This window comes from Lissotriton vulgaris, chromosome 10 (assembly GCF_964263255.1).
Source record: "Lissotriton vulgaris chromosome 10, aLisVul1.2, whole genome shotgun sequence".
Taxonomy (NCBI): Eukaryota; Metazoa; Chordata; class Amphibia; order Caudata; family Salamandridae; genus Lissotriton; species Lissotriton vulgaris.
This window is the reverse complement of record NC_141698.1, coordinates 98181975-98206398: the sequence shown is the minus strand read 5'-3', so window position 1 is coordinate 98206398 and position 24424 is coordinate 98181975. Positions and strand designations below refer to the sequence as shown.

The 24424-nt window shown below is 48.1% G+C and overlaps 1 protein-coding gene across 2 annotated transcripts in view; it reads left to right on the top strand.

Annotated features, from left to right (window-relative positions):
• INTS1 (integrator complex subunit 1) overlaps positions 1-24424 on the top strand; it is a 536581-nt gene that overhangs the window by 279439 nt on the left and 232718 nt on the right. For both annotated transcript variants that reach the window (XM_086940596.1, XM_086940597.1), the window contains exons 31-33: positions 2981-3235; positions 18870-19029; positions 19766-19906. In XM_086940596.1, the coding sequence (XP_086796722.1) occupies positions 2981-3235; positions 18870-19029; positions 19766-19906 (556 nt within the window). The remainder of the gene's footprint in view (positions 1-2980; positions 3236-18869; positions 19030-19765; positions 19907-24424) is intronic.

Here is a 24424-nt window from a genome sequence, read left to right as displayed (position 1 = left end):
GCTTGGAGATTGAGCGGCGGCAGTTGAGGCCATTTGACTTGCCTCCCGAAGTCTGTGACATCATTCTGGCAGCCAGGCGTCCCTCCACGAAGTCGGTATACGCCTGCCGGTGGAATAGATTTGTGGCATGGTGCGCAGCAAAGGCTGTGGATCCCCTCTCTGCACCCCTTTCGGAAGTGCTGCTCTTTCTTCTTTCCCTTGCCCAGCAGGGCTCTGCTCTGGGCACTCTTAAAGGGTACCTTTCTGCTCTTTCAGCCTTCTTGAGGCTACCAGATCAGCCTTCCTTGTTCAAGTCCCCTATAGTGAGTAGATTTCTGAAGGGCATCACGCACATGTTCCCTCCTGTTCCCTTCGTGATGCCCCAGTGGGACTTGAATCTTGTTCTCACCTATCTGATGTGTGCTCCCTTTGAGCCACTTCATAACTGTCCTCTTCGTCTCCTTACTCTGAAGACGGCCTTCCTGGTTGCCATCACCTCTGCCAGGAGGGTGAGTGAGCTCCAGGCTCTTTCTTCTTCTCCACCTTTTCTGTCTGTTCATCCTGATAAGGTGGTGTTGCGTACACGGCCTTCCTTTCTGCCCAAGGTCGTCACGGCCTTCCACATCGGGCAGTCCATCACCTTGCCCACCTTCTTTCCGCCTCCGCATCCCTCGAAAGAGGAGGAGAGGCTCCACCGTCTGGATCCAAAACGTGCGCTCTCCTACTACCTAGACCGCACTCGCCAATTCCGGGTGGATGACCAACTCTTCGTTGGTTACGTGGGCGCGAAGAAGGGAAAGGCTGTACACAAGAGGACCATCTCCAGGTGGATCATCTTGTGCATCCAAGCATGCTACTCCATGGCGAGGAAGGAGCCCCCGGCTGGATTGCGGGCTCACTCCACTCGGGCCACGGCAACGACAACTGCCCTGGGCCGCGGTGTCCCCCTGCAGGACATCTGTCAGGCAGCCACGTGGGCCTCGCTGCACACGTTCGCGAGACACTACTGCCTGGACAGTCAAGTCCGGAGGGATGGCTTCTTTGGCCGTTCCGTCCTCCAGGACTTTCTGGTGTGATATTGGTTCGCAGACCCACCACCGGGGTTGGTATTGCTGGGGTATCTATTCTAAGGTAAGGAATCTATCACTAACGTGTCTCTTTCAGATGCACAAGTTACTACTTGTGTAACGATATATCTGTAAGAGACATTAGTTAGTGATAGATTCCTTACCGCCCTCCCATCCTCCCCGTTCTGCGAACCGATATTTAGGGTTAAGGTCATCCCCTTTCAGGGCCCTAGTTTCATGGCACCAGTGTTAGTTCTATCATGGCTCTGCGTATCTGGCGCGGAAAAGCTGTGTTATCAGAACTGACGTCAGCGCGCATGGGCGCCGTCTATATACTCCGATGACGTCATCCCGGCGCTCACGACGCCGACAACGGACGCGGAGCCGCAGACGACGCCTACCAGCGCGCAGGGGTATTGCTACGCAAAAATTTCCGGATCCAGTCTGACGCCTGGGGATATTCTAAGGTAAGGAATCTATCACTAACTAATGTCTCTTACAGATATATCGTTACACAAGTAGTAACTTGTGCTTCTGGGTCTGCTGCCTCTAACCAGTGAGCCACACCACTCCACAGATGTCAAGTTCAGTTGAAATCTAATGCCCTTATTTCTAAGTTCCTTAGATGTGTGCGCCAGGATTTCTGAATGTTCATCATGCAAGAGTCTTTTTGGAAAATGAGGGCTGATCAAAAAGGTTAGCTTTGCTTGTTCTGATGTTGCAGCTGGACGTGGTGAGTTAGGGTTAGTTTTTATAGATAGATGAACTCAAATCTCCCTGTTTTGAAGATTGTGAAAATTAGTTTGAACTTGATTGTCTGGGCAACCGGGACCAGCAAAGTTCCATTAGGGCTGGAAATTATAATGAGATCTCTCCAGGATGCGGCAAAGTCCAGATGCTTAGTTTTACATTGTCTGAAGTTTGAGGATGTCCTTGTTATATTCTCTCTAAAGACAATTTGTCTATAATAGTCAAGTTATGTCGAAGACCCTAGTTAATCTGAACCCATTCTCCAAGGAAGGCAAATTCATCCCTCAAAATATCACAAAGTGTAGTTTCTTTGCAGGTGTGCAGACAGAAAATACATTTCACCAGCTTTCTGTAATTAGCCCATCATACCCAGCATTTTGTGAAACAACATTATGAAAATAAAATGTTTCTGTACCCTTTAAAAGCTGATAACGGATGCAGTGCCCAGCTTTCCTCTGGTGGATAGAGCCTGGCCTAAGATGAGGTCCTTGATTCCATATTTCAAAAGCCATTTTCTTTTAAATAGAATGCATAGTCAACATGCTGCCTTATATGCGTTAATGCCGAGCCAACATAAAGCCTTCTTAACATTCTGCTCTCATCAACAGTGTGGCCTCCAGGAGAATGGCCACTGTCAGAAAGAGCTTTAGGTGTGGCTCCGAGTGTAGCTGATTACATTTCAAATGTAAACTAACCTCTACATCAAAGCGTAATTCTGCCAACAGATTTGCCCTTTGCGATGAAGGAACCATTTTTAAAATGGGTGTGTTTAAATCCTGGTTCTTAACAAGGAATTGAATACTCTGCAATCTAGATCCTTAAGATCTGTAAGGTTCGGAATTCTGCAGTCCTCTAACTCCCCTCCGTTCCCATTACCACATTAATCTATTCAAACAGGTGTATTTCTGTGCAGGATCCATTTTATTGATCCTCTGAAGTATTTGTTAACAGTTTGCCTCCAGACGTATGCTGTCATGCTCAGCACTTTCTTTTCATTGACTAGCTGCATGCCATGCATAAAGTATTTGAAGGAAACCATATATGCATATTGATCCAATTGACTGAGCGTTGGTAAAGGAAGTCATGGTCTCTAAGCTAATGGACTTGATTTTCTTGAAGTAGCAAGAGACAGGACATGCTGCACAGTGGTTGAGTAACTTTTTTAATGTGTTTTTTTCTTTTAGCTCTTCCCTTTGAATTCAGACCCACGGTGGCAGAACGCAAATCCGCGACCAATCTCCCTAGCAATGCAGCAAGCTCTAGGGCAGGAACTGGCACGCATCCGGCAAGGAAACACACAAGTGACAGGTGTTGCAGTTCGTCTTCTCCAGGCTCTGGCAGCTTTATTGAATTCCCAGCACAGCGCAGCATTGGTTTTGTCCATGCATCGGAATCACTTCATATCCTGTCCAATAATGCGACAGCTGTACCAGTATCAGGTGAGGGTTCTTGCTTGCGTGAAGTATGTGGAGAGAAAGATTACCCGTCTCTTAACTTTTCAGCAGACAAATTGGTGTCAGAGAAATGCTATTTTTGAAACAGAGTGCATCCAGCATTCATCTTGGAAGTGAAAAGTCAATTAATTCTTATTGTTTTTGGGTATGGATTCAAATTGAGTTTCATAGATCTTTAGGGACATATTTCTATTTGTAAGAATTAATTTAAAATTCTGTTTCTGCTACTACTATGCTTTGACTCTTACAAGTAGCACAACTACAACAAGGTTTAGGACTATTATAACTGCTTGGTCTGTTGGCACTATTGTTAGTTCTATGAGAATTAGTACTATCGGAGTCTATTGCCATAACACCTTTTTACCTCTGTAGGTGGGTTGAGACTTCTGCTAATGTGTGCCCTTCCGTGAATGCATAGGATTTCATGTTCCCATCAGGGATATAGTGTTCAGTATCACTTTTGTGTAGTCTTTTTTCTTCCTTATATAGTTATTTTTGTACATTTGGTCTGATGTTGTATAAAGAAATATTAGATTCTTCAGTATTGAATCTTTTATAGATTCACATGCTTAAATCTTCCCCGTTGTCATGGTGGGAGCCCCACGGTAACAGTAAAATAGCATTATCAAAGTTTAAATCTCCCTTGAAAGTCAATAGCATTTGAAACCAGCTAACCTCATTGAAGAACATCCAAACTCCAGCCAATCACATCACAGACCCAGAGTATCCACCCCCTGCAGTGCCACCATACAGCTGATTTCTTACCACATGTAGTGCGTTACGGAGTCTCCCCGAGCTCTGCTCAGTCACAGTGTTTCTTCCTTGACCTTTTCAACTTTTAGCTAGTAGTTCCCTTTTCTGCATCCGTCTCTTCAGCTGTGGTGCTGAGGGAAAGTGAGTCTACCTTTTCTGTCACTGTTGCAGAATGTCTAAGTCTAAAAAAGGGTCTGTTTAGGCCCTGCTAGACTTGTGGAAAGTCCAGGCTTTTCTCTGAATATCCACATAAGGAGTGCTTATACTGTCTATATCCAGACCATAAGTACAGGGGCTATAATCACTGCCGGACTTTTTCTTCAAAAACCCTGAAGGATCAAGAGGGAAGACTGCTCCTCTGGCTTCAAATGAGAAAATCTATAAAAGATTCTGACTCCGCTTCTTCTAAGAAAAGGAAGGAAGAAGATCCTCCTTCTGTCCAGAGAGATCCAAAGAAATCAAGGCCTCAGAGTGAGGAGTCACCCGTGAAGAAAAGGGCTAAAAAAAGAGCAGGCTGGCTCATCTAATTCCCAGCAAAGATCTGGCTCTGCACCTCCATCTGCGCCACATACTGCCTCACAGAAAATCCACCCATCGACGGCCTCAGCAACCAAGCATTCTCCGTCTACGACCGCTCTATCCAGTGCACCAACAGTTTCCTCGGCGACATCGAAGACGGCGACTGTCAGGACAACGACAGCTGTAGCGTCGACGAAAGTGGAGGTGGTGATGGCGGCAAGGATGAGGAGTTCTATGTTGTAGAGAGCTTAACCGTCGACGGTTCAGCTGGACGCTGCTTCATCAACGAGCATATCCAATCCGTCGACGCAGTCACTCGTACCATTCAAGAGGATTGACATGCCCGTTTCAAAGACCATTCCACCCCTATTGCAGGATTCCTTCAACATCTCTCCACTGCCTCCTACTCGCCTCCTGGACTTCCAGGAATCAGAGGATGAGGGTCCTTATAGTCCCATATATAGCCCTTCACAGCTTAGGGTCAAGTGCGAGGAATCTGAGGACGAAGAGCCACTGGAAGACCCTTCAGGGTATTTGGGAGGGGAATATTCCTTCTCTGGCAGAGGGCACCCTGGCATGCAGTGCTTGGACACTTTTCAGGAGCATTATCCTTATTATGAGCAGGAAGAGGAGGAACCTCAGCAGGAACCCTCCATTAATGTTCCGATGTCTGTAGTCATGGACATGCGTCTGATGCTCATTAACTACTATAAGCGCTTTCCGGAGGCTAATGTTGCTCAAAGGCCAGCTCCTGTACAGGAGGATCCTGTCGTCCTCTCTGATTAGCAGGCTGCACTTGCACTGCCGAAGCAGACATCCTATCACCCTTGCAGATTCCTGTTCAAATGTTGGACAGTGGTGACCAGCAGCTGGAAAAAGGAAAGCAGCAATTGGATCCAGATGTCCATGACGAATGGATTGACTATGTGGCACACACACACACACCTCCTTTTCCCACTCTGCCACTGGCCGATTCTCCGGCGGATATTGGCGATTTTCATGACCTTTTAGAGCGGACATTAAAACGTTTTGATCTCCCCATACCTGTAAAGCAAATGGAATGCTTATTATACGATTTCAAGGCCACCACGCAGCGCTTTATTAGGGAAATCCCTAATGTTGATTTCTTGTGGCAGGAAGGCCTTAAACTAATGAAGACTCCAGCTTCTGTGCCTGCAGTTATCCCGAAATTGGATAAAAAGTACAGGTTGCCGGAGGACTATACTGCATGCCTTATTGACCATCCAAAGCCTGATTGTGTGATAATGCAAGCTGCCCAAAGAAGATCGAAGAGTCCTGCATCGCCATGTACTGCCCCGCCGGACAAGGAAGGGCGCAGGGTAGATAATATTGAAAAGAGGTTTTCTGCGTTGGCAGCACCAGCCATCAGGGCCTCCAGTGCCATGGCCATCCTCTGGAAGGTATGACAGGCAGATGTGGTTGACTTCTCTCCCTTCCTGGAATTTCTGCCAGAAGACAAGAAGAAAGAAGTGACGGATATACTCTGAGGGGATGAGAGTCTCATCAGAGATCATCGATGTGGCGCTGGACATCTCTTCTACCGCCTTCAGACAAAGGGCGGGTGTTGCCGTTTTACGAAGACAGGGATGGCTCAAAGCAACGACATTCCGCCTGGAAGTCCAGGCTAAGATGCTTGACATGCTGTTCGACGATGAATACCTTTTTGGCAAGCATGTGGATGAGGCGCTTCAGTCTATTAATTTGAACACTGACACCGCTAAATCCTTGGCCAATCTGCAACAGAAGACATTTTCTTCTTTTTGAGGAAGAGGCCAATTTACATCTTGGTCCCAGCTCCAGCAGCGTTTTCAGCTTTACTATCAGCAGGGTTTCCGACCGCAATATTCTGCGCAGTCCTTTCGCCAGACTTCCACACTGTCTTACACGAGAGCACCAGCACGCAGCCGTCCCGCATCTGGAGGAAAGTCTCATGATGCATGCAGAAGACAATGACAACTTTAAGACATCCGTCACCTCAGCCAATTGGCTCAGACTTCCTCCAAATTCTCCTTTCAATAGAATACCATTTCTTCCGACAATGTGTGTTCGACGTCTTCAACCATGGTCACACCCTGGAATTTCTTGAGCGACCTCCGAATTTCCCTCCACGGAAGACTGTTTACCGTCATCTGGCTCTTCTTAAAAAAGAAATAGTTCTCCTTTTCGACAAGCAGGCAATCGAGGAGGTGCCACGCAGACAACACAACGTAGGCTTCTACTCTCGCTTTTTACTGATAAAGTAAATGACAGGAAAATGGAGGCTAATTATGGTCTTCTTTTTCTTTTTCTTTTTTTTTTTTAAACCTTTATTTGTAAAATGTACAATACACAGCGTCTGCCTACAACCCCTCGGGGCCGGCCGCTATGACATATGGAAAAAGGATAAAAAAAGAACCATTAGGACAGAACGCCGTTAAAGCAGTCTCTGAGCGAAAAGTATCGTGTGGAGCATAGAACCATAGCATGAGGATAGAAAAAGGTTTAATTTTATGATTTTGTCGAGTACAATTTATAAAACTACAAAAAGAGTCGAAGCTAATCACTGACCAGGATAGCTATCATCATTCAAGGAGCACCCGGAAGGAGGCGTGATAGAGGAAGGCATTTATCAGAAAGCAATTTGACCACCATCAAAGAACTAGGACCAACCGCTATGTCACATAATGATACAATACAATAAACTCCCTAATAACACGGAACCCCGACCCCAAAGGAAGCAAAGAGATGAAGTAGAAAAAGAAACAGAAGCAGAGAAGAAAAAGAAAGAGGGCCATAGAAACAAAGAGAAAACATAAAACACATCCCATCCCCCCACCCTGCATACCAGCGGAAGGCCACGGCCCCCCCTCCCCCCCCCCCCCCCCAATAGGCATGCCTGTCGCCCCAAGAGAACCCCCAAGTGGGAAAGAGAGTATGGAGAGTGAGAAAGAACCATCCTAATCTCCAACTCTCAGAAAAGGCGGGAGGAGGAAGGATCAACATACTCCCGGTCCCCATCGGCCCCGTAAGCATCCCCCACCCCAAGTACCATTAGCACGACAGAAGTAGCAAGCAGAACTGTAGTTGGGGAGAGTCATTTCCAGATGTGCAAGTGAATCAGACAAAAAGCAGTCCCATCCTAGTCCCCGCCCGTCAATACGTCCATCACACTAAAGAAATCGCCTAGCCCTGGCCCGATCTTGGGTGACCCCAGGTATCCACCCCCCGTGAGAAGCCACAACCGCTGGAGAAAAGGAGAAAGCCCGCCCCAGTGAGAACAAAGAGGCAAAATGGCCGCACTTGATGATGAAGAAATGTCCAGGGACAAAATGGACGTCGCCAGTCCCAACCAGAGCCGACACATAGAAGGAGCTGCATTTTCAATATAATAACTCTTTGCGTTGCAGAAGGTGTCGATGTCTCCATTGAATAGGCACAGTCTAACAGGATAGTCAGATGTTGTAGCAGCAGCCCTGTGGACTCCGTGGGCGAGGTTGTGTGTTGCACCGGGGAGAGAGACACTGTAGCAGCGCCAGGGCGGTCAGATCGCAGCTCACACTCTGTATCATCGTGAAGTTGCTGTTTAGTCACACACTCCCGCGGCAACAATGTATCACTGACAGGGATCAGCGGAGGCTGATAGACATTGCGAGGAGAGAAAACAGGCAAAGTATAGCACGATCCAGTCACAAACCCATCCAGTTTCTCCCTCAACAGTCTCGAGTTTGCACGCCACTCATCCCGCAGCCGAGTAAGGGCACGTAGCACAGAACCGCGGGTAAATGTCTGTTGATCATTCATTACCCCCTCGGTGCGAGGCGCAGTAGACAGGTCCGCTTCCCAATCGGGTTCGAGCTGGGTACACCGGGCAGGAGCCGAAGCGCCGTCCGCCATAGTTGTTGGGGAGCCAGCCGTCTTGATCCTGCCTCCAGGGACAACAAAGGATTACCGGCGAGGTCACCGCTATGGTGCGGTAATCAATCCCTTCGGAACAGGACAAGTCCGCAATCGTGGACGGCTCACATCGAAGCGTCCCTCTCCGCTCGGCACAGGCAGAGGCGAGGCAAGGAAGGAGCCCCGGTAGCCGGGGGCACCTCCGACACTGGAGAGAGCAAAGCGCGGCTCACCTTCAGAGTCCCACAGATGAGGCGATAAAATAGACTCCCAGCTGGCCAGCAGTGCCCTCCACACAAGCGCCCGGTGTAAACGACCACAGAGCCATCCGACCAACACAGGATGTCAGCGCCGTTCCAGATCGATCGGCCCCCGCAGCTGCAGTAGACACAGGCGGTGCGCTGTATCTCAGGTCCCGGGTCCAGGGCCAGGAGAGGAGTCGGCGTGTATCTCGACGAAACCCCAGGTTAGCAAACAGGTAGGGACATCGGAGGAACACCAGTAGAGTCAGGAAACGTTTCCAAACATCCCGCTGGTACGCAATAGCAGGATAGTGGACAGGATGGCTGTGCGGGAGACAAAGGCTCCGGGAGCCGGGAGACTACACGTCCGTCTCCGCGGCCATCTTGGCTCCTCCTCTCGCTAATTATGGTCTTCAGGTAGTTGACCAAGTTCATAAAAAGTTAGCCTTGCAGGATGTTGTCGCTCCAGGACATCCTTCTTTTCTCGAACACAGGGGATTACATGACCTCCCTGGATCTTCTGGATGCATACTTACATATTCCCATACATCCGAAGCATCAGGGTTTTCTCAGGTTCAAGGTGGCAGGGTGCCATTATCAATTCAAAGTGCTGCCTTTCGGGCTAAAATCAGCACCCAGGGTTTTCACCAAGTGTCTGGCGCCGATGGCAGCCTTTCTTCGGCGTTGCAGGCACCAGGGCTTTCCCTACCTGCACGACTGGTTGGTCAAAGCCCCATCCCTTTGAGGTGCCAAAGTGTCTACGAGAGCCGGTCTTCAACTTTTTCACTCTCTGGGTCTCAATCTCAACAGAGAAAAGTCCTCTCTCCTTTCCTCCAAGTGGCTGGTTTTTCTGGGAATGATATTGGATACCAACCGCTCAATGACCCTATTCCACAGAGGAAAGAATCTCACGTCCCTAAAGGTTGGCTCAGTCCCTCTCCTCAAAAAGGTGCGTTTCTGTGAGGACTTAAAAGTCGATCTTGGGGATTAGGTCATCCTGCATCCCATTAATTGCACACTGTTGATTGTGAATGAGACATCTCCAAGAGCAGCTTGAATCTGAATGGATTCAATCTCGAGGCTCCTTTGACGACCTCGTCTTAATCACGTGGGAGATGTCCATGGCGATGTCCTGGTGGACAATCTGAAGCAATCTCTCTCAAGGCCTGTCCTTCCTTCCAACAAAATCAAAGATGGTAATGACAACAGACGCTTCCATGGAGGGATGGGGAGCTCAACTCCTCTGCTTCAGGTCCAAGAGAGGTGGTCGGACCCAGAGTCATTGTGTCACATTAATCTGTTGGAACTAAAAGCAGTCTTTCTAGGGCTCCGATCCTAAGGGGATCGTCGATCCTCATCCGCACAGACATCACAACCACCATGTTCTTTCTTTTTTTTCTTTCTTTTTTTTCTTTCTTCAAAACTCTTTTTATTTAAAGATCACAATATCAATGCAGCCCTCCGAGCCCGGAAGGCACTGCAAGCAGATCATTCCAGCAACAATTACGATCCGTAAATTATACAGTTATATGCCCCAGCTCTTAACAGCCCACCTCCCAGAACCCCCCCCCACAACTCCCATCCCGCCCCCAACCCCCGCCACCATGTTCTTTCTACAGAAACAAGGGGGAACGAGGTCTCTGGCACGGTCAAGTCTAGCGCAACGAATTTGGAAAGGCTAAATCACCACAACTTATCTATACAAGTCCCCCACATGCAGAACGAATGGGCCCATTCCCACCGCAGGGACACCAAACAGTGTCACGAATGGGAGAGGGATGCCGTTCAGCTACGAAGGGTGTTTCAGTGCTGGGGGTTACCAACCCTGGATCTATTCGCTACATCACTCAACAAAAAAATTCGAATTTTACACCAGCAGATTTCCTCAATCAGGTTCTGTGGGGAACGCCTTCCACTTTTCTTGGGAAGGAACATTTGCTCACGTGTTTCCTCCGTTCCCTCTCATTCCGAAAGTTCTTCAAAATCAAATGGGAACCCTGCCGCTTTATCTTCATTGCCCCCGCATGGGCAAGACCGTACTGGTACACAGAGCTGTTCGCCTATCAGAGTCTTCACCAATCCATCTGCCATCAACGGAACATCTGCTTTCCATGGACCAAGGCCAGGTGATTCATCCGAAGATTCACACACTTCACTTGTTGGTTGGGCTACTCACCACATGGAGTTTGGGGACTTAATTCTCTCTGAGGAGTGCCGTTCAATACTTAGCAAAGTCTGAGCTCCTTCTACAGTCAAGTACTATTCGGCTAAATGGAAAAAAGCTGCTCCTTGTGTGCTCCGCACTCTTGTCATCCTCTCTAGTCCCCTCCAGAAGAAGTTTTGCCATATCTCTTGTCTCTGGCGATGGCTGTTCTTTCCCACTCATCGATTAAAGTACACTTAGCGGTGATCTCTAGATAGAGGAGGCGTTCAAACCAGTTGTCTCTATGGTCCACTTGCTATTCAAGTTCCAAAATTTGTATAGCGCACTACTCACCCAGAGGGTCTCAAGGCGCTTGAGGGAGGTGCTTTACTTATCAAATATCCAAGTTTTTAGTTGTTTTCTGAAGGAGAGGTGGTTCTGGGTAAGGCGGAGGTGGGTGGGGAGAGAGTTCCAGGTCTTGGCCGCCAAGTAGGAGAAGGATCTACCTCCCATGATGGATCTGTGAATTCTCGGAATTGCGGCGAGGGCTTGATTGGACAATCGTAGCTGGCGGGAGGGGGTGTAGAAGGATAGTCGTGTGTTGAGGCATTCGGGATCTAGGTCGTAGAGGGCTTTGTGTGCGTGGGTGAGGAGACGGAACGTTATTCTCTTGTTGACAGGGAGCCAATGGAGATCTTTCAGGTGGCCGGAAATGTGAGCTTGTCGAGGGATGTCCAGTATGAGTCTAGCTGAGGCGTTTTGGATGCATTGGAGTTTTTTCTGTAGCTTGGCTGTGGTACCTGCGTAAAGGGTATTTCCGTAGTCCAATCAGCTAGTGACCAGTGCGTGAGTGACCGTCTTTCTTGTTTCGGTGGGGATCCATCGGAAGATTTTTTTAAGCATGCGTAGGATGTTGAAGCATGATGGTGAGACGGCGTTGACTTGTCTGGTCATCGAGAGGGAGGAGTCCAGGATGAAGCCCAGGTTACGTGCGTGGTCCGTAGGTGTGGGTGCGGTTCCCAGGGCCGGTGGCCACCATGAGTTGTCCCAGGCAGAGAGGGATGATCCTAAGATGAGGACTTCCGTTTTGTCCGAATTGAGTTTTAAACGACTATTCTTCATCCACTCGGCTACTTCTTTCGTTCCTTGGTGTAAGTTGGTTTTGGCGGTGTTTGGGTCTTTGGTGAGGGAGAGGATCAGCTGAGTGTCGTCTGCGTAGGAGATGATGTTGAGGTTGTGTTGGCGTGCGATGGATGCGAGGGGACTCATGTATACGTTGAAGAGGGTGGGACTGAGTGAAGATCCTTGTGGAACGCCGCAGATGACTTCGGTGGCCTCTGATTTGAAGGGGGGGAGGCGGACTTCTGGGTTCTTCCGGTTAGGAACGAGATGATCCAGTCCAATGCTTTTCCTTGTATTCCGGCGTTGCTGAGGCGTTGTATGAGGGTGCTATGACAGACTGTGTCGAAGGCTGCGGAGAGGTCAAGTAAGATGAGGGCAACTGTTTCTCCGTTGTCCAGTAGTGTTCGGATGTCGTCTGTTGCCGCGATGAGGGCGGTTTCGGTGCTGTGTTTGGCTCGGAAGCCGGATTGTGAGGGGTCGAGGGATTTGTTGGATTCGAGGAAGGCGGCGAGTTGACTGTTGACGGCTTTCTCCATGACTTTGGCGGGGAATGGGAGGAGCGATATGGGGCGGTAGTTCTTAAGTTCAGTGGGGTCTGCTGTGGGTTTCTTTAGAAGGGCGCTGAGTTCGGCATGTTTCCAGATTTCCGGGAAGTTGAAGGAGCAGTTGATGACATCGCGGAGATGGGGTGCGATGATGGAGCTTGCTTTGTTGAAAATGTGGTGTGGACATGGGTCGGTTGGCGATCCTGAGTGGATGGAGTTCATCAGGTGGATGGTGTCTTCGGTGGTGATGGTGTTCCAGGTGCAACGTTTGGTAGAGAGCGGTGTTGGTTCGGAAGTGGGTGGAGTGGACAAATCTTCAGACTGGTTTTCAAAGCTATTATGTATATCAGCGATTTTGTTGTGGAAGAATGAGGATAGAGAATCGCAGAGGTCTTGGGAGGGAGAGATGTCGTTGGTGCCGGCGGTGGGGTTAGTAAAATCTTTGACGATGTTGAATAGTTCCTTGCTGTTTTGGGCATTGTTGTCAAGTCCATCCTTGAATGCTGATTTCTTGGTGGATCGGATTAGTTGGTGGTGTTTTCGGGTGGCGTTCTTGAAGGTGTCTAGGTTCTCAGTGGTTGGGTTTTTTCTCCAGGTTTTCTCGAGAGTACGACAGAGCTTCTTGGATTTCTTAAGGTCATCGTTGAACCAGGGGGCTTGTTTGCTACCTTGCTTGATTCAATGGTTTTTCAGAGGTGCCAGTTCGTCGGCGCTATGGGTGATCCATTGGGTGAGGTTAGTGGCTGCTTGGTTTGGGTCCGATGATTTGGTGGGGGGGTTTTGGTGAAGCGATGTGAAGAGTTGTTCGGTGGTGATTTTGTTCCAATTTTTTCGAGGAATAGGTTGTGGGGGGTTGTGGGTCATGGGCTTTTTGTAGTTGAAGTGAACGCAGCTGTGGTCCGTCCAATGGAGAGCTGAGGTTTGATCAAAGGAGATGTGCTTGCTGGAGGTGAAGATAGGGTCGAGCGTATGTCCGGCCAAGTGGGTGGGGGTGTCAACAAGTTGTTTGAGTCCGAGATTGGCCAGGTTGTCCAGAAGGGTGGTGGTGTTGTTGTCGTTTTTCATTTCCATGTGGAAGTTGAGGTCTCCCAGTAGAATGTAGTTTTCGGAGGGAAGGGCATGCGGGCTGATGAAGTCGGCGATGTCTTCGCTGAATTGTGTGCGGGGTCCTGGTGGTCTGTAGATGAGGGTGCCTCTGAGTGTGGTTTTGTGGTCGGTGTGAATCTGAAAGTGAAGGTGTTCGGCGGAAGCGAGGTTATCATCGGAGCTGGTCGTGATGCGGATGGTGTTCTTGTGGACGATGGCGATGCCTCCTCCTGTTTGGTTGGTGCGATCTTTTCGGATGATCTTGTAAGTGTCCGGGATGGCTATGGCGATGTCGGGAGCTGATGAGGCGTTCATCCATGTTTCTGTAAGGAAGGCGACGTCCGGCGATGTAGAGTCGAGTAGGTTCCAGAGTTCGATTGAGTGTTTGTGGATTGAGCGGGTGTTGAGCAGGAAGCAGTTTAGGTGGTTAGTGTCGGGGCTCTGTTTGGAGTTTGTGGGTTTGGTATGGGTCCTGATGCAGTTGAACTTGCAGGAGTGGCAGGTGAAGGGTCCTTGGGTGTGTCCAGGGGCGGCTTGGTAGCAGTTAGGTGGTCGGCCGGGGTTGAGGGCAGAGAGGGTTGCGGCGTCATAAGTTATGCGGGTGGCATGGGAATTGCGGGGGCCAGGGGGTCTGGCGCTGGGCGCGGGCCAGGCGCCGACGGGCTTTCCTTTGGCGCACCTTCGGCGCGCATAGGGCGCGACCGCTGCGCGTGGACGCTGCGCGCAAATGCATCTGTCATATGCGGATAGTGGAGGGGAGGGGCGAGGGAGGAGCAGCTGGGAGGCGGGAGCGGGGTGGAGAGCCGGGCAGGGAGGCACAACAACAACAACAAAAACAAAATGGCAGTCAGCCTAAAGCGAAACAGGGTTGGGGCACAATATGTGAAAAACGCGATGTGAAAGGCAGTGGAACCGGCACAAGGCACAATCAGGCACAAAACCAGGCAGCACAATTGAGCAGAGCGTTGCAGCGCGCTTTGGCAGACTAGCGCTACGATAATATGCTAATTAGCGATCGGGAAATAGACAAGGCAGCGCAGCACAATTGAGCAGGTATTTAAATCGTAATATGGCGATCTAGCGCATCGAGGGTATTCAATTAGTAATCAATGCAGGCAGTAGTCTGGCAGTGGGCGCTACGATACCAGTTCGGTGTGCAGGGCAGGGAGCAGCGTGAGGAGCGACCGCTTCTGAAGAAATCAGGATGTGATTCAAGCATGTGAATCTATAAAAGATACAATACTGGAGAAAAAACAAGTTACTTACCTGTGCACTGTGGTTCGCAAGTATTGATATCTTATATAGATTCACATGCGGCCCTCCGTCCCCCCTTTCCAGGTTCACCTTCCTTACCTCTATCCTTTTACTAACTCCACTTTTGCTAGAAATCTGAGGTATGGCGACTCTGCAGGGGATGGATACTCTGTTGGTCGCGTCGCGCGAACTTTAAACTGGACTGTCGGCAGGTCGAGAGACTCGGCGTCCCATGGGGGCCTTTCTAAGTAATATTCCTTCTTTTTTCAGTGTCGCATATCATAGAGTACACTAGCAGTGGTAGCAGAACGTCGGCATTGACTTTACGTGGAGCTTAACAAGAAACCTTGCGTCGACTGTTGCAAACAGTGCTATTTTTTACTCAACGTCCCTGTCTGGAGGACAGGATATCCCTACAAGAAGCCTATATCCTTGTTCTGTTGCAATAGAAAGCACTGCTACGCCGGTTGTCTCGAATATACGCCCTGGGGAAGCCCTATCTCGGCGAAACGTGATGGCTGTTGGCTGTTTGGCTGTTATATCTGATCATCTTTCATGAAGAACATTTTAAAGATGTATTAAAGAGTCAGTTTTTTCACATCACCGAAAGACATTCTTTCTTTCTAGTGCATTGAACCACTGTGAAAATAATTGTATTGTTGCCTCTCTATTTGCTTGTGTGTTTTTGATCAGATGGATACTCCGGGTCTGTGATGTGATTGGCTGAAGCTTGGATGTTCTGCAATGAGGTTAGCTGGTTACTAAATGCTATTGAATTTCAAGGTAGACTACGTTTTAAACTTTGATACTCCTATTTTACTGTTACCGTGGGACTCCCACCATGATGACGGGGAAGAATCAAGCATGTGAATCTATAAAAAATATCAATACTAGAGAACCACAATGTACAGGTAAGTAACTTGTTTTTTTCCAGAAGTGGCTATTTTTACAAAGTGCAGGATTCATCCTCATACTTTAAAAAAAAAAAAAAATTTAATTGGCATTTGTGTACCTTTACAAACATTTAGCCTGCATGGCCACATTTCCAGCATTTTTAAACAGTGCATTTGTACATATTCAGTCAGGCCTGGTGCAACAACTTTGAAGAACGTGTGCAGCTTAGTGAAGAAAAAAAAGAAAAACGCATTGCAATTTGCGGATCATCAACAGTTGTTATTAGGGCCAGCCAACATCAGCAACCATTCTATGCGAGACCATTGCATGTTAATGTTTTTGTCGTTAACAACACAAGTATAAGCAGTATACGTATAGCAGTGGACTTCTGCTATGTGTATTACAGTAAAAAAAAACATTTGAATATACAGATGTACAACTTGTTTATTCTAGTGGGCAGACATCTGTGTCAAGCTATCTAACCTAGCCTGGGGGGATGAATCAGAGGTTCTGTTGAACCCGTGTCGTCTTGGGATCTCAGATAGCTTAACAGAGGTTCCCAGATATCTTTTCGGCGATATCTTTGCGACCTTTATGCTCCAAAAGTGCAATAATTGATCAAAACAATAGGCCGCATCCTGAAGCCAATCTTTCTCTTTCGGTGCCAACCATCTTCCCCACGTCATAACCACGCTACACTTGGCTAAAACAAGGAGCACGAAGAGCTGCCAGTGCTTCGCAAATTGCCAGCTAACTCTCTTGGAGTTGAGGAGCTACTCCCTGTAGCCACAGGCACCAAAGAAGGAAGGTCCGGTTCCCTGCCCTGTCACTTACCTGAACCATGCTCCCAAAGGTCCGATCCGTCCTCCCCCCAAGTGTGGGGATATCAGGCCTGACCTGAGCTGCACTGTACCAATACCTGGGGGGACCCTTTGCAGCAACCAAGGCTTGTTGTGTCCAGCTCAGACAGCAACACTGAGGAACACTGATCTGTATGTCGAGGGATTTCGGGGACAGTGCAACACATTCGATTTGCCCAGCTGTCCTGTATGCCCCTTTTCTGCAGAATTTAGACAAAGAGTGAGCCTCCAACTGCTGCCACCCGACACCTCAAAATACCTCTGCACCCGCGCCCTATATCCTGAGTCTGAGGGAGGAGACTGTGACAACAGGGTCCCTTCGTGCACGAGTATCTTGATGACCAACTGTGCTGACCCCTCAGTCCCAGCTTGCAGCCTCTTTTCAACCAGACTGTTCTCCATTTAAGTGAACAGGGCACTCAACTCTGAAACACACAGCTGTACCAGGCCGCCCTAGTACTGCCTGAGGTGACTTGTTGGTGTTGCCTTGGACCTTGCCCCCTGCTCACCTTAAGTCCAGGAGAAGGGTCGCGTAAGTCGCTGACAAGTGGCCGAATGCAGTATATGTTTTTTTCTTATAGGATAACATTACCGCTCCAGAAATTGCTTCAAGTGTGAACTTTTGAAACGTGTAATTTCATTGCTCCAAAAGTACTTACCTGATTCCTATGAACTTGGTATCTAAAATCATATAAACATCTGTGTTATTTTTATAAATTGGTGTCTGATTTCTTAATTGTGTGTCTGACTCACTTACTGCTTTCTGTGTGTAATAAATGCTGCCCCCTGATAAGCCTAACTGCTTGCCCACGCTATCACAAAACAGAGCATTTAGGTTATCATTTGTGCCCCTGTAAACCATGTGGGGTTTGCCTGGGCTTATTACACAGTGTACCTCATTTTGGTCCACTATATAAAGAGCCAGCTTCCTGAAAGCTTCAGTTAGACGAATTAGTGAAATGCAACCTCTTACGATCACAGACACATTTACACAAGTTCACAGGGACAGATTGGTGCTTGGAGAAAAAAAACGTTCTTTTTTAAAGAGGTTTCACTTTTTCATGTCAATTAGAGTATTGAGCTTACCCTTTTCTTCCCAATACTAGATAGGATTGCAGATAGACAGTTACATACCACAGATATTAACAGGGTGCTCATGTAAGACTAAACATTTTCGAAGGACCAATCAACTTTTTGTAGGCTTAGCTACACCTTGTAGAGGACATTGTATCTCTAAGATAGGTATTGCAAAGTGGATTTTTAAATATATTCAGACTGTTTATGCAGAGGCAAAACTTGTACACTCTACACACCTACGGCTCACTCTACGCGCATGAAGGGTGCCAGTATGGCTTTCCTAGGTAGCCATCTTAAAGCAGATAACTGCAAATATCCTACTTGGTTAATATACACACATTGACAGAGTATTAATGTGTCGACATCTTAGCTTGTCAGCTAAATGTGTTTGGCCAGACTATTTTAAGAACATTGTTTCAAACATCCACATTAGCTTCCTCTTAGCCCCTGCAAGGAAGAAACTGCTTTACAGTTGATGCAAACAAAGCATGTGCATCTACAGCCACACATGCTACACATGGAAAATGGGTCTTACCCTGTAATAATCTGTTCGTATCATGTAGTGCTGTAGGTTCACATGCACCTACCCTCCTCCATGTAAATGGGCGGTCAGGGCACATGTTTCTTGCAATAAATGCATATATCTTCCTCAATGTATACTACAGGACACATACCTACTACTCTCAGCACTCCACTTTCGTCTGCTGAGCGGAAAACTATCTAAGGGTGAAATCAGTGTCCGTGTGTATTGGAACGCTAAGGGAGTAGTTGCACAACATCCAGGTATTCAAAGTTTCTTCGAAGAGAAGCAACTTGTAATGTCTGAGCCCAGCACTAGAAGGCAGAAGTATGCAAAGCATGTGAATCTACAATACTTCAAGTTACAAATAGATGCTTACACAGTAAGTAACATTTTCCTTATTTGTAATACCGAGATCTGCAGTAATAGATAAGTTTGTGGAAAGTGATTTCAGAACATTTAAGTACCTTTTCATATGAGGAAGGGCTATATCTTATTTGGAAGAACATAAAGTGTATCGCTGTTTAAGCAGAAGTGCGCTGTCCTCCGCATTTATCTTTGTGAAAATGCTTACCACTGTGTATTTGTTTTTCTTAAGGCATACCCTACCATCCTTCATTTCACCAACCCTTTACCAGATCAAAGGCTGGCTTCTTTTTTCCTCGGCTGTGTAATTCACAACATATATGTTTATTTTGACTTCCTTTCAGCTTTGCGTTCCACAGGATACTGCCTTCTCTTCACTGTTCTTCAAGGTTCTCATGCAAATGCTTCACTGGTTGGAGAACCCAGCTGTGGAAGAAGGGCCACTCCGTGGCCAAATTAAGTCCTTTGCTGCACATTATTCTTCGAAGCACAGAATACCTGATGGTATGGAACTGGAATGAGTGTGGGCGTTGTTCTAGCCCTAGCTGTGGAACTGAATCTTAATTTAATTTTTACTTTTTTATTTGATGTTTTGCATTGTTCATTATATAGTCTTAGTTTTTTTAACTCAGCACAGCCCTTCAATGTAACTGACTTCCTGGCATGGGGCCATCTTTTGAATTTAATATTCTTTAGTGAGAGTTTGAGATTTGCCGAAATCTTTTTCACAAAATGATCTGTAATATTGAAGCCCACATATTTTGATTATTAATCAGTGCTTTCTTATTTCAATTTGCTCTAACTATAAAGTGCTCATTGGTGGAGTATCAATCAGTATACTGATTTTTAAAATATTTGTATTGCGTATGGATGTCAAAATTGGGAGTGTTTAGGGTAAAACCTAAATGAACTATGGAAGATAGGGCTGCCCTATGGGTACATTATGTATGATTTCCAATGCTTGCAGCTTATTACATGCTACATTTTACATTCTTCTTGCACTTAAGCAATCCAGGCCCGTACACCTGTATGTGCGTTACATTTTGGAAGCGCTCTTAATTGATTCTTGGGAGTGTTGTCCCATCTGTTTTCCTTTTACTGTGTTTCTAGCTGTTAGTTTCTGACATTTCATCTGTGCTTTTGTGATACTGAGAATACCTGCTATTTGTGTTCTATTGGCATATGGAAGGATGGCGTATGTTCCTCCTAGTTATTCAACTGATTCTCATGTTTTTTGTAGTTCGAACAGGGTTCATGCACTTGGCAGAGATATTGGCATTTCATCGTGAACCTGAATTGATCAATTCCACTGTTCGAACCCTTGCCACTACTCTTAAATCTGGTGAGAAGTGCAACGTAGAACCGGAACTGATTGGCAAAGGTATGGTATGTGCATTTCCTGGAGACAACTGTTGTTTATAACTAGCAGAAAATGTTATAGCTGATAGACTTCTAGTTGCAGATTCCGTATCGTTGAAGTTCCCAGGCGTAAGGCTGGATCAGGAAACTTTTGCTGAGCAATACCCCCTAGGCGCGGCGCCGGGTGGCTTTATTCGGCTCTGCGTTACGTCCTCCGCGTCGGTATGAAGATGCAGTGCCTATACAGGTGCCACCGAGGGGCACGGACGTCCGTTCTTTTCTTTCCGTGCCAGTTAAGTGCTGATCCTCTGCCGCTTTTTGGCAGGTTTTTTTCTTGACTTTTGTTGAATGCGAAAAAAAAATCCACTTTGTGTGCAAGGTATGTCTAGGAGGAAGACGTTTTTCAAGCCATGTGATGGCTCCCACCGCATGATGTTGGTTACCGATCCCCACCTCGTCTGTATCTCGAGCACGATTTGACTCAAAAGTCATGTTCAGACTGTGGGGCCACGGCTCCGAAGGCCTTGAGGGAGCAAGCGATAAAGCTCCTCATGGCGCGGCAGTCGACACCATCCAGCGAGACTTCAGAGGTCTCAGTCCCGATTGACTAAGAGGAGGTCGCGGGACCGCTCACGGAGCCCTAAGTCCTCTTCATCCCACTTGAGATCCTCGGGACACTTAGGGAAGAGGCATAAGAAGAAGTCGTCGAAGCGGACTTCATTGTGACCTCGGCTGATGTCTGTCATTGAAAGAGGTAAGGAGCACTGATGCTCTAGGCACGGTCCTGCAGAGACTTCCACCCTTTCCAGAAGCCGGAACGACTCCAGCTAAAATAAAAGAATTTTATGAGGCCATGCGCTGCGTATTTAAGCGGAACGAACTTGCTGGAGAACCCTCTGGCCCAGTGAAGTCAGACGGGGGCCCCATCTTGTTCAATTGCATCAGCTCCGGCCACGGCGCCGGTATGGCCTCAAGGATCCGATCCCAGGTCCGGGTTGACGCTAATCGTGCCATCGTGACCTCCCCTGGCGGCGGACCTTAAGTCGGTGCCTGCTGCGCCGCTGGTGCCCATTGGCAATGCCAACCCAATCCTCATCCCCATTACATGGAGCCAGAACGACGTTGCTTGACTGCAATTCTGCTATCAATTGAACCCCAAGGTTCTATGTTGTCGCCTGAACACTTTGAAGCTGTGCTAGGCTCAGGAGAGGAAGGGGAGCAGTCTATGGACACACTGGGACACTAGGAGTTCTCTGTGGATAACTTGAACTGGTATGGGGAATTTGTGGAGGCCATTGGACTGGACACTTGCCCAGATACAGGCATTCTTTCTCCTCCAATAATGGCTACTGAGGAGGGGGGATCCTATGCCATGGTGGTAAATAAGGCGGCAGAGGTCATTGGACTTGAGCTGACCTCAGTGCAGGTCACTGCTAATCTCCTGACTGAGGTGCTTCAACCAGGGGCTTTAACTTCTGAACCCCTTTTGCCCTTTAATGAGGCCCTTACGGAGGTTGTTCTCAGCATATGATCCAAGCCTAGCACAAGGGCTCCTGTGAATAGGATGGCTGCACGCCACCATCGCCCATCTCCGGATGACCCCAGGTTCCTCAGTTAAAACCCCACCACAGAAAGTTTGGTGGTGTAGGCCTCTACGTCCCAGGGCGCGTTCCCTTCTGCCCCTCCGGATAGTAAATCCAAGAGGCTGGACTCATTTGGAAAGAAGTTGTTTTCTTCCTCCAGCCTGGCATTGCAGTCTGTGAATACCGCATGCTTATTGGGCCTTTTTTCCCATTCGCTTTGGGAGACAGTTGTTCAAGTGCTGCCACACGTACCAGAGGAGGCCCTGGCTGTACTTTCGCAAGCAGTCAAGGATGGTAAAGATGCAGCAAAATTCACCGTACAGTGTGACCTAGATACGATGGATTGCTGGGAAGATCAATTGCAATGACCGTGGCCATGAGGCGCCATGCCTGGCTTAGAACAACTGGCTTCTCGAGCGATGTCAAAGTTAATCTGATGGACATGCCTTTTAATGGAATCTGTCTTTTTGGGGAAAAGGCAGACTCGGCCCTGGTCAGGTTCAAGTCCTTGGACCTCCCCTTCAATCCTTGTGGCCAGTCTTCTTTTCACTTCTTTTGTGACATCGGAAGGGGTTTCCAGCTGCGTCGGCCCTATCCCAGCCAACTCCCTGCATAGACTGCCCAAGCCGTGCGAGGACGTGGAAGCGGTGCAACTCAATTAAGGAATGGAGGCCAGAAGACGTCGGCCACACTGCCACCAGCAGCCACAGACTCCAAGCACTCCTAGGCTGACTCTGCAGGACCACACTACCCTAGTTGATGGGAGAATTTGTCATCCTCTCCCCTACTGGAGATCCATAACATCGGACAAGTGGGTCTTGCAGATCGTCCAGAAGGGCTATTCTCTACATTTCCTCTCTTTTTCTCCTCTCATTCTGCCAATTCATGAACGGCTGACGGAGGATCATTTAATGTTGCCCCAAGAGGAAGTTACAGCTCTCTTGGCCAAGGGATCTATAGAAAGGGTTCCAGTTTCAGAAGTAGACAGTGGCTGTTATTCCCTCTACTTTCTGATTCCAAAGAAGAACAAAGGGTTGCAACACATTTTGGATCTTCGAACTATCAATCTCTTCCTCAAGAAATAGAAGTTCAAGATGCTCACTCTGGCTGGATGGTGGCATTGGACTTGCAGGGTGTAATTTTCACATCCAACCGAGCCACAGGTGTTACCTGCGGTTCAAGGTAGGACTCAAGCACTTTCAGTTTTCCATGCTCCCCTTTCACAATACCAGTCCTCCTTGGGTTTTCAGCAAGATGATGGCGGTGGTCGCAGCTCATTTCCGCATGTTAGGGGTGTCAGTATTCCCCTACCTCGATGACTGGCTGTTAAAGGCGTCCACGCCCCGGGCAGTCGTCTCCCACCCTCAGAGTAAGGCCGACCTCCTGCATTTGCTGGGGTTCTCTATAAACGTGCCAAAGTCACACCTGACTCCTTCTCAGATGCTCCCTTTCATTGGAGCAGTTCTAGACACAGTGCAGTTTTGGGCCTATCCTCCCAAGCAGCAAGTCCAGGATATTCAGGTTATGATTCCAATGTTTCAGCCTCTATCCTGGCTTTCCGTGAGACTAACTCTGAAGCTGTTGGGCCTCATGGCCTCCTGTCTCCTGTTTATAAAGCATGCCAGGTGGTGTATGCGAGCTCTGTAGTGTAACCTGAAATTTCAATTGGCACAGCATTGTGGAAATCACACCGACCTGGTCCAGTTCTCGGAAGGAACTGCGAGAGATCTGCAGTGGTGGTTGACGAACCACGATTGGGTCAGTGGCAGATCCCTCTCCATTCCCCAACCAGATCTCACTTTTGGGATCGGGCAGCCATCTGGGAAAGGTGGAGATCAGGGGAATCTGGTCTCCTGCGGAAACGGGGCTCCACATACATTTGTTTGAGCTCTGGGTGATTCGGTTTGCATTGAAGGCATTTATTCCCTCTATCAAGGGGAAGCTGGTGCAAGTTTTCACTAACAACATTACCGCCTGCTGTACTGCCACAAGCAGGGCAGGGTGGAGTTGTGTACCCTTGTCGGGAGGCCCTGCGTTTCCGGACATGGCTTGAAAATGCAGGATATAACCCTTGTGACTCAACCCCTGGCCGGTTCTCTGAACGCCGGAGCGGACTAACTCATCCGACTATGCCTAGCAGATCACGAGTGACTTCTCCAGTCGGAGGTGTTGCAAGGTCTCTTTCAGCAGTGGGGAGAACCTTGGTTAGATTTGTTCGCCTCTGAGGAGAATGCACAGTGTCAGCAGTTCTGCGCGCTGAAGTTTCCAAGGTGGCTATCTCTCGCTGACACCTTTCGTCGCAAGTGGAGCTCAGGCATGCTGTATGCCTTTCTGCCCATATCACTCCTGCACAGGGTTCTGAAGAAGATCAGGAGCGACCGGGTCCAAGTCATCCTTGTGGCTCCGGACTGGACAATGAGAGTCTGGTATCCAGAGCTTCTGAGAATGAGCATCGATCCTCCGATCAGGCTACCTCTTTGGGAGTATCTTTTGTCACAGCAGCAGGGAAGGGTTCTCCACCTGAACTTGTCAACTCTACGCCGCCATGCGTGGTGATTGAGCGGCGACAGTTGATCGCTTTTGACCTTCCTCCTGAAGTCTGTAATGTTATGCTGGCAGCCAGGCGGCCCTCCACTAAGACTCTATGCGCCCGCCTTAGCTAGAACCCCCATAGCACTTAAAAATCTTATTGCTGACTACACGCCTTTATATCCGACCTGGACCTCCAAGTAAATAAAACTAAGACCTTTATTTTGGCCATGGAGGTGCTAAAAAAGAAACCACTGAGTTTTTATCTCTATGGGGAAAAAATAGAACTGGTCACAAGTTTTTACTGCTTTGGGGTGGTCTTCAATTCTAAACAGTCTTGGAAGGTGATGGTACAGAATATGGCAGACATCATGGGCAAGAGTATAGTCGCTATTTTCAGTTTCTTTTTTTAACTGGGCAAAAGCCCC